Source organism: Arachis hypogaea, chromosome 5, assembly GCF_003086295.3.
Source record: "Arachis hypogaea cultivar Tifrunner chromosome 5, arahy.Tifrunner.gnm2.J5K5, whole genome shotgun sequence".
Lineage (NCBI taxonomy): Eukaryota > Viridiplantae > Streptophyta > Magnoliopsida > Fabales > Fabaceae > Arachis > Arachis hypogaea.
In genome coordinates this window covers 112,743,074-112,753,459 of record NC_092040.1, presented here as the reverse complement: position 1 = coordinate 112,753,459, position 10,386 = coordinate 112,743,074, and the positions used below count along the sequence as shown (strand labels likewise).

The 10,386-nt window shown below is 36.7% G+C and overlaps 2 protein-coding genes across 2 annotated transcripts; both read right to left on the bottom strand.

The window, feature by feature from the left end:
* Positions 1-5,224: 5,224 nt before the first annotated feature.
* Positions 5,225-6,100, bottom strand: LOC112802851 (uncharacterized). Its single transcript, XM_025846222.3, has 2 exons — positions 5,664-6,100; positions 5,225-5,527 (listed from the first exon to the last, which is right to left on the bottom strand). The coding sequence occupies exons 1-2, from the start codon at positions 5,961-5,963 to the stop codon at positions 5,423-5,425; spliced, it is 405 nt and encodes a 134-aa protein (XP_025702007.1). The 5' UTR covers positions 5,964-6,100; the 3' UTR covers positions 5,225-5,422.
* Positions 6,101-6,326: 226 nt separating this feature from the next.
* LOC112802849 (low-temperature-induced 65 kDa protein) lies at positions 6,327-9,525 on the bottom strand. Its single transcript, XM_025846219.3, has 5 exons — positions 9,344-9,525; positions 9,003-9,242; positions 8,405-8,743; positions 6,807-8,189; positions 6,327-6,623 (listed from the first exon to the last, which is right to left on the bottom strand). The coding sequence occupies exons 1-5, from the start codon at positions 9,429-9,431 to the stop codon at positions 6,547-6,549; spliced, it is 2,127 nt and encodes a 708-aa protein (XP_025702004.1). The 5' UTR covers positions 9,432-9,525; the 3' UTR covers positions 6,327-6,546.
* Positions 9,526-10,386: the final 861 nt, after the last annotated feature.

Below are 10,386 nucleotides of genomic sequence, written 5' to 3'. Positions count from 1 at the left end.
GCAAAATCTCAAACATGTACACATTAATACACACGCAGAAATTACACGACGACACTAATCTGAACTAATTCTAAGGGACATTTTATTATGCAAATTGAAATTAGATAGAAAGAGAATATAATTTTTTTTTATAGTTATTTTTATTATTTTATTAATATTCAAAATGTGAATCTTAATATTTTCAATCCTTCTTTCATCACATAAAAAAAAATCTGTAAATTTACATTTTTACCATATAATTAACCGTTCCTCACTTATACGACTCATGGAGTCCTCTTACATCCGTAGCCTGGTTCACCCCTGATCCATGGCAACAGCACCAGAGTTCTTGGAAAACTGTTCCCCACCTGAAATTAATACACATTAATCTTCACATGTCGTCTTAATAAACATAAATTAGTAAAATGAGAACTCAAACCTTCTGACGGTTGATCTTCATACGGTTTCGTGAACCAAGAACCAAAAACCACATCCTTAACCTTATCAACCACACTCTTCCCAGGACTATTCACATAACACTCTTCATACCTCTCTGTCTCTTCATTCCCACTCCCCAACCTTCTCTTCACTTCTTCAGACTCTCTCACCTTCCCCATTGATATCTTCTTCCTTCTCTCATGCTCCTCCTCCCCCTCCTCTTCTCCTCTCATGTGAACTGCATCAGAAACCACCCTCTTCACATGGTTCTCTGCTTCCCCATGAACCACATTTTCCTCCTCTTGGTTCCTCTTATGATGCAGAGTCTCTGATATAACCTTAGATAGAGCCCTGTCTTCATCTTGAGGCCTCAACCTCTCTGCAAAATAGTCCTTCACTGACCATCCTTTGTCGTTTTCACTCCCAGTTGAGGTTCCAGGAACCTTTGATTTCACTGCACTTCCTACACCAGCAACCTTTCCATAAACCGGTGCAAGTTTATCTGTTAAGGAGTGAGCTATTCTCTTCCCATATTCTGCTGTGGAAGTAGAAGCAGCATTCTCTCTTTGTGTCTCTTCATTGCTGTCACCTTTGTGGCGGTAACCGAGCTTTGAAGCTACGGTGTTCTTAGCTGACACAGCTTTATCGGCTATTGCTAAAGTTGCGGACGAGATTTTCTCGGTGTAACTGCTCTGGTTCGATGGTGTATCACTGCTTATGTTTTCTTCATGCTACTTTGTTTTAGGGTAAGTATACATTTTGTCAAGTTTGTGAAAAGTTTCAAAAGTTCTCCTAAGTTTTATTTTGTTTTAATTTTGTGTCAGAAGTTTTCCATTTACATCAAATATACCCTCGACGGATGCATTTTCAAAAAATTTTCAGACCAATCTAACAATAATGCACGAAAATTATGTTTGATTTACTTATGTTGAGGGTTGTTCTTATGTTATTGTCGTTGAATTGATCTTAATTTTTTGAAAAATTAGCCCTCAGGATATCGATATCGAAAACTTTTGGGACAAAATTAAAACCAAATAAACCTTAGGGGGTATTTTTGAAACTTTTGTCAAACTCTAGGGACAAAAAGTATATTTTACCCCCTTTGTTTTATCATCTTTTTCACTATATCCAAGCTTGGAGGCCACAACATTTTTAGCAGTTATGGCTTTATCAGCTATAGCTGAAGTAGCTGAAAAGATTTTGTCAGTATAACTGCTTTGACTTGATGGATTCTCCGTTGCTTCATAAGGTGGTTGGGTTTGTTCTTCAAATCTTACCTTGGTGGTGTCGGAAGCTGAGAATTTTGACATTTTGTTCATATATATTAGAGATTCTAGGAATTGTTTCTGCTGAAAACTTATGGCCTTCAGTAGAGGGATACTGAACTGTTGAGTGTGACTCTTCTGTCAAGTTTTGGTCATGGATTTTAATTGGAGGGTAGAGTGTGTTAGAAAATTCTGCCACGAATTGATCATGGCTTCCAGCAGAAGGGTATTGAGTTTTGATTTCACTTGACAAGTGTGGCAAGTGCTGATCATGGCTTTTATCAGCTGTTGGGAATGGAGTTTTGGCTGCTGTTGAAAGCTCATGTGAAAATTGGTGGTTGTGATGGCCACCAAGATGTGAAGGATATTGAGTTTCTGAAATAGTTGGAAGAACCTTGGATTCTTGCTTAGGTCTTAGCTCATTTTGGATATTCAATCCTTCCAATGATCTCTCAATTGGGGTGATATCAATTTCTCCACCACCTATAAGCCAAAATCACACCAAAAAACTTGATACTAACATGTTACATAAACAATGCTGTAAGTCAAAACATCAGAGGAAAAACTATCAAGCAACATCTGCCTATAAACCCACTCAATCAAACGGTACTGGTTTAAAACAAGAACACAATGGAGAATTGCATTGTAGGAGTGCCTAAAGGGCCGGTAGTTAAATGATTTTGACTTAATGAACTTCATCACCAACTTCCTAGCAAACCCTGCCTCACCACAAGTGCAAATCAAAATGTGGAAAGTGCAAGCAGTAGCTGGAAATCCTTTCTCATCTCATCAACAAGCCTCCACATCACTTGAAACTCATCACACGCGGCAAATATCTGCAGAACTAAGTGATAGGAATTTGCATTGTGCCAGTAACCCTCCTGCTAACCACACCACAGAAAAAATTTGTACGCCAGTTTAGCGCATCTCCCCTTGTTTTCGCAGTTTATGCCTTTCAACATCCCATACAGAACGTCCCTCACGAGAAAAGCTGATGGCCTACCACGCAATCCATCCAAAGCCAGTCTGAAATCTAACTCGGGACTATCCTGTCCAAGAACCTCAAGAATTTTCTAAGCATCCATCCTCACATTTTCTATGGACCCATTCCTATGCAAAAATTGCTTCCTCTCGAAGCTAGGGATATCCCCATTTAAATCAAAATCAACAATGTCACAAGAGGTAGCACACATTTTCTTCAAAGGTTCCTCAACGAATTCAAAACCACTCCGAACTTCATCATCATCGCAATGAAAAGGTTGATTGCATAATTTCCTACAAATGGAGATGGCACATAGGGCAGTTTGCGGTGCGATTTTGGGTCAAAAAACTCAATAATTTTACTTGCCGTAGAGTTTGAATTGAATGATTTTTTTTAAACAATTAGAATTTGATTAGATTTATTATTTTGTAAATTAAAAAAATTAAATATATATAACAAGTTTTAATATTAAATTTTAAATAATCATCAATAACATAATAAATTGGGATAAGTATTATTTTGGTCCCTCACGTCGAGGGTCGGAATCGAATCCGTCCTTGATGTATATTTTGATTTAAAATCATCCTTAAAGTTGTATTTGAATTTAAAATCGTCCTTTCTAATAAATTTTTTTAATTTACTCCTAAACTACCTTGTAATAAAAAAAATTATAAAATTTTTAAAAATAAAAGAAAACGTATTTGGTGGGAGGGGAGAAAAGGGTATACGAAGGGGAAGGGGAGGAGGGACGGCGTCGACGGCAAAGAGAGGGAGGAGGGGAAGTGGAAGAAGCCAGAGAAGAAGAGGAAGAAAATAAAGGGACACGGGTTCGAGGTGGGGGAAGGGGAAAGGACGCGCAGTGGGGGTGGGGGGAGGGGGAGGGGAAAGGGGAGAGGGGGAGGGGGACGGCGGCGGCGAAGGGGGAAGGGGGAAAGAACGCACAGTGGGGGTGGAGGGAAGGGGAAAGGACGCGGGGAAGGGGAAAGGGGGGTGGGGGGAAGGGGAAAGGGGGGTGGGAGGAGGAGGAGGGGGAAGGGGAGAGGGGGAGGGGGACGGCAGCAGCGAAGCTTGGAGCCGCCGTCGCCGTGGTGGTCCCGTCGCCGTTGGAGATCGCATGGTGATCCCATCGCCGCCTCTGCTTGGCCTCTGCTTTTTTGCTTCTGATTTGTTATTTTTGTTTTATGTTTGGTGTTGTTTCCTGCTTTTTTGGGTGTTGTTGCTGTTTGTTGGTTGGTTGGTTGGTTGGTGGTGGTGGTGGTGGTGTTGTAGTTGGTGCTTTTGGTGGTGGTGATAGTGGTGGTGGAAGAGGTAATTGTGTTGGTAGTGGTGATGGTATTTTTGTCAAAAAAATTAAAAGGACGATTTTAAATTTAAATACGACTTTAAGGATGACTTTAAATTAAATCAAAATATACATCAGGGACGAGTTCGATTCCGACCCTCAACGTGAGAGACCAAAACAATATTTATCCCTAATAAATTTTAATAATATCTTAAAAACCAATAATAATATAATAATAAAAATAAAATTATAAATTAGCTAAAATAATAAATAAATCACATTCTAAATATATAAAATATTCACTAAATAATAATAATACATAAATAATATAAAAATATATAACAAATTGAACATTGTGTGATTTGAATTGAATTGAGTCGGTTATGAAAAATAAATCCAAAATTCGATTTGTTCTAACGATTTACAAAAAATAAAATCCAATCAAATTTAAATTAGTATGATTTTAATCGATTTCGATTTGAATTGGAATGGATGAGCGATTTGAACACCCTTAATGGTACAGTTCTTCAGCTGGGTTTGAAGCCGGGTCGGAGCGGGTGAGGAATATGGGTTGTATTGGGTAAAAAGCGCATCACCAGAAAACCTCTAAATCCCATTTTGTATGATAGTTTATTTAGGCCTGTAACCGATCGAAAACATTGGGTCTATAAAATTATAAGTCGGAAACTATTATGACAAAAAACTATCAGAGACCTGACAAAAAATAAGAGAAACACTATGTATTGTTTACAGACCGAAATAAATATGTAGCAATTCTCGAGACATTGACAAAAAAATACATTTCTCGAGACCAAAAAAAACATCAGTCATTTCTGACCAAAAAAATCTAGCATTTCGTGGAAGTTATCAATTAAATTTCGACCGGACAACCGTTATTTTTTGCTTATTTTGCTTATGTAAATTGCGCTAAAGATATAAGATTATCTTATTTGAGAATAAGGGGTTGTAAGTTGTAACATCTTAGATGTTCTAGAAGTAAACGAATTTATTACTCAGATACTAGTTTGGAAATAACACAATTCAACACCTAATTCCGAAAAAAAAAAAAAGCAGAGAAGAAAAAAGACAACGCACTACATGTGTGCCACTATTTGAGCATAATGATCCAACTAGTGCAATTAACGGCTTCGGATTCAAGAAGGGGTTGGGTGTTAAAAGTAGCTCAAAATGTCAAAAACAAAAAACAGGCGAATGAGTTTATATGCAAGATTTAATTTAATTTTATTTTTCTTTGCATTAATATATATCATACTAAGATAGAAATAAAAGGCACAATTTCAATATGCCATCGTTGTGAAATATTCACTGCCTTACACTCGACGAGAAAGAAGTAGTACATCTGAGGAATTATAAGAGTGACCCAAATTGAAAACAGAGAACATCTAGAAAGAAATACACACAAAACATAGTCAACCACTCAACTTGGTCTTTTAAATTGGAAAAGTTCGCAGGACCTCATTCACCCTTAAACCTTTTGCCCTCACTCTGACAGGCCTGATGAACTGCCTTTCTTTTAGTAGTAGTGGCTTGGACTTCAACAGTACTCTTAGCATCAGGGTCCTTAATTCCATTTTCAGATTAGAAAAAAAAAGAAGCCAATCGATCAGGATCATATCTCTACTTCAGTTACTGATAAGGTAGTTAGTTAGAATTTAGAAGTATGACTCCATTATTGGTTAACATACATAACACGTACCTGCATGGGGAGCATACGAGAGGGGCCAACTTCATCCTTGTGTGGTACGAGGTGATTGAGATCAGGGATTTGAGGCTTGTTGAATGGGGCTATTGCCATTTTCTGTTCAAGGGCATAGAAGCTTGCATAGACATATTTCCAAAACAAGAGCGGTTGGAAGGCTTGAAGGTCGCTGGTAGTGGTTGTGGAAGTTACCCTGCTAAGCAACTCGTCGAGTGCCTCGCTGGGCATTCCCACTTCCTTCAGAAAAGAATGGCACAATTTGATGAATATGGCTACCATCTTCTTTTCTGCATCCATCGATCAAGGAGGATAAACAATATAAATGTATAGAGTATACAGAGCCGCATATAGATATATAATAAAAATATTAAATAATATATACAATGAATATATCAAATTTTTAATTCACTAAGTGTGTGAATAATTATTTTATTATTAAGATTTAAATTAGTAATTTAAAAAATATTACGTTTTATTTGAATTAGACCAGTTTTACTTGAATTAGACCAATTTTAGAGTTGTCGTTAATATTATTCAAAAGAATTAAAGAGAAATCATTAATTACCTAGATAACCCTGTTATTAACGATACCACATTATATATTTTTAATTGTGATTGACCAATTTTGATAATGCACAATCCCAGAAAGGCAATACAGGATGAATGCAAAATCACAAGTAGTGCTTAATTTTGGTAATAACAATAGTACAATGGAAAACAAGACCTTTTAAAAAAGAGCAAATCGTCCGATAATGCAAATTCACATCTTTCACATGTACACAAACAGACACACACACACACACACACACACACACACATTCACACACGTACAAACTACAAATCACAGGAATCTAATTTCTCAATTACACGACTCATGGAGTCATCTTGCATCCGCGGCTTGGTTCACCGCCTGATCCACGTCCACAGCACCAGAGTTCTTGGGGAGCTGCTCCCCACCTGAAACCAATACACACATTAGATTATTGCTACCGTATCTAAAAAAATTAATATTTAATTTTTAAAATAATTTAAAATTTACCATCAAAATAGATTAGCCAAAATTTAGACACCTACATGTTAATCTTCATATTTCTTCTTTAAAGTTTAAAGAACATAAATTAGAAAAACGACAACTCTAACCTTCTGACTGTTGATTTTCATCCGGTTTGGTAAACCAAGAACCAAAAACCACATCCTTAACCTTATCAACCACACTCTTCCCAGGACTATTTACATAGCTCTCTTCATACCTCTCTATCTCTTCATTTCCACTCCCCAACCTTCTCTTCACTTCTTCGGACTCTGTCACCTTCCCCATTGGTATCTTCTTCCTTCTCTCATGCTCCTCCTCCTCCTCTTCTCCTCTCTTGTGAACTGCATCAGAAACCACCCTCTTCACATCGTTATCTGCTTCCCTATGAACTACATTTTCCTCTTCTTTGTTCCTCTTATGATGCAGAGTCTCTGATATAACCTCAGATAGAGCTCTGTCTTCATCCCCAGGCCTCAACTTCTCTGCAAAATAGTCCTTCACTGACACTCCTCTGTCGCTTTCACTCCCAGTTGAGGTTCCAGGAACCTTTGATTTCACTGCACTTCCTACACCAGCAACCTTTCCATAAACCGGTACAAGTTTATCTGTCAAGGACTGTGCTATTCTCTTCCCATATTCTGTTGTGGAAGTAGCAGCAGCATTCTCTCCTTGTGTCTCTTCGTGGCTGTCTCCTTTGTCGCCATAACCTAGTTTCGAAGCTACGGTGTTCTTAGCTGACACAGCTTTATCGGCTATTGCTGAAGTTGCGGACGAGATTTTCTCAGTGTAACTGCTCTGGTTCGATGGTTTATCACTGCTTATGTTTTCTTCATGGCACTTTGTTTTATCATCTTTCTCACCATATCCAAGCTTGGAGGCCACAGCATTTTTAGCAGTAATGGCTTTATCAGCTATGGCTGAAGTAGCTGAAGAGATTTTGTCAGTGTAACTACTTTGACTTGATGGTTTCTCCATTGCTTCATAAGGTGGTTGGGTTTGTTCTTCAAATCTAGCCTTGGTGGTGTCGGAAGCTGGTTTTTGCCGAGGATTTTGTTCATATATATTAGAGCTTCTAGGAATTGTTTCTGCTGAAAACTGATTATGGCTTTCAGTAGAAGGATACTGAACTGTTGACTCTTGTGTCAAGTTTTGGTCATGGCTTTTAATTGGAGGGTAGAGTGTGTTAGAAAATTCCGGCACGAATTGGTCATGGCTTCCAGCAGAAGGGTATTGAGTTTTGATTTCACTTGACAAGTGTGGCAAGTACTGATCATGGCTTTTATCAGCTGTTGGGAATGGAGTTTTGGTTGCTGTTGAAAGCTCAGGTGAAAAGCGGTGGTTGTGGTGGCCAAGCCCACCAAGATGAGAAGGATATTGAGTCTCTGAAATAGTTGGAAGAACCTTGGATTCTTGGTCAGCTCTTGGCTCATTTTGGATATTCATTCTTTCCAATGATCTCTCAACTGGGGTGATATCAATTTCTCCACCACCTATAAGCCAAAATCACACCAAAACAATAACTCAATATAGTTTGGTACTAACATGTTACATAAACTTGTTCCTTGAATCCTTTGTGACAATCAATTTAGTTCATGAAGTTTGGGTCACCTATTCAACTTTTGAAAATGTTGTATCAAACAAATACATAAATATCACAGACACCATTCCATTATATTGTGACTATATCAATTTTTTTTCTACTTACCTGCTCCAGTAGGATCAGTGACTTTGGTTTGGTAATTGGCAGGAGCATGTGAAAGAGGACTACTACGTGGCGCATGAGGATCTTCCTCCAATCCCATTGGTCTCTCCAAATTAACCTTATGATGCATTGCCTTGTCTTCTCCAATGCCAACAAATGTTTTACTTGGATCAGTGACTCTGCTTTGATCAGGTTCAGCAGTTGAAGAAACAACTACAACTCTTGGCTGGTGATGATGGGGTTCTACTCCCATAACTGATGTACCTCCTAAATTAACATTAGGACTTGCCAAGTATTGTGTTTGGCCTGGTACAGCACTTCTAAAAGCAGTACTATCATAAACTGCAGAACAATAAAGCATATAAATGATGTGATAATCTAAGTCAACTTAAAACAAATATTTTCTTTTTATCATTAAAACAAACATAGAGACAAGAAAAAACATTTTTGTTATAGAAGGTAGTCAGTTATAAACAGGGCTAAGTTCTTCTATCATGCTGGAAATTTTCTTGAGAATTTCAGTTTCTGTTTCATTGGATAAATAAATTAATTAAAGGGCACAAGACGCAAATAAATTAAATGTACTAGTACAACAACATACTTGGTGCACCATGGACTTCAGGGTCATCAATCATTTCTTCATCTTCATCATCTTCCTCATCCAAATCATGATCATCAGGGATATGTTGACCTTCATAGTGATACTGATCATGATCATGTTCATTGTCATGATGACCATGCTTGGTGACTTTGTCCTTGATTTTCTTAGCCTTTGCCTTCACTTTCTTAACAACAGACTTCTTCTCATGGTCATGTTGGTGCTCATCTGAACCATGAAGAACTGAAATCAAGAACAGACCAACAACTATAAATCATTCACATATCTATTAAAAGAAACATTATAAATGAATCAAAAGTAAATGAGATCTGTACATGCTATACCTTGATGTATGCCAATGCCAACATCATGGCCATGTGGATGATTGTGATGTTCATCATAGTCATGACTTTGGACTTGTCTGGAATCCATGATTAAAACTTCAGAGAGAAAAAAGATTTGTGATAACCGAAGAAGGAAGTTACTTCTTACTTCAATTGACAAAACATGGTTCTCAAAACAGTATATAGAGAAAGATATGTTACCCTGTTCTGCCACATTTGCATGGACGTGGGCACTTGGCATGTGAAATTTGAGGACACGTGTGAAACAACCACGCGTCCATTTGCATGTACACGTGTTAGATAGTTAGTGCACGTGGCTTGTAGGAATAACACTGTTGCTTTCGTATTGGACATGCAATAATCATTTGTTAATGTTTTTTTGTGATAAAGAAGAGAGAACACTGGATAACGCTACCTGCTAAAGTTGGCATCGTGCTATATTTAGAAGGCTAACGAATCATCAAATCTAAGCACAGGGACACACACGTAAATTGTTCAAATAATCTCATTTCTCAAAGCTTTCGATAGCAATTGGGAGTCACTAAATGGAATATACGTTGAATGTTAGTTATATATATTAATTGTAGCAATTATCATATACGTGTATACACTATACAATCAAAATTAATTAAAAATAATAGATATATTTATACATAAATTAATTTACATGTAATAATGTAATATTTTTATAATTTTAGTAATAGTAATACAGTCCTAATATCAAAATATAATTGTGGTTAACCTACTAAAAATCTCTGGAAAAAATTCTTATGTTGATAAAATTATATTTAAAAGATTAAAATAATAATATTTTTAAAAACATTTAAAAATATAATAAAAATTAAAAAATATTATTCTTTTTATAAGCAACAAATATTTGTATTTCTAAACTATTTATTATATATTTTATTTGATTTTTTTGAGAATATTTAATTAATTATCGAAGAAAGACATAAAAAATTCTAATAAAATATAATCAATAAACTTCTTTTGTAATTTTATGAGACAATTTTCTACCATTTACAAAAAGAATCCCCAATTTT

Excerpts from the sequence above, each read along its gene's own strand:
- LOC112802851 (XM_025846222.3), bottom strand. The coding sequence starts at position 5,963 with ATGGATGCAGAAAAGAAGATGGTAGCCATATTCATCAAATTGTGCCAT. Across the intron at positions 5,528-5,663 it reads CTCGTATGCTCCCCATGCAG|GACCCTGATGCTAAGAGTAC; the intron begins GTACGTGTTATG and ends AATGGAATTAAG.
- LOC112802849 (XM_025846219.3), bottom strand. The coding sequence starts at position 9,431 with ATGGATTCCAGACAAGTCCAAAGTCATGACTATGATGAACATCACAAT. Across the intron at positions 9,243-9,343 it reads TGGCATTGGCATACATCAAG|TTCTTCATGGTTCAGATGAG; the intron begins GTATAGCATGTA and ends TCTTGATTTCAG. Across the intron at positions 8,744-9,002 it reads TGAAGTCCATGGTGCACCAA|TTTATGATAGTACTGCTTTT; the intron begins GTATGTTGTTGT and ends ATTGTTCTGCAG.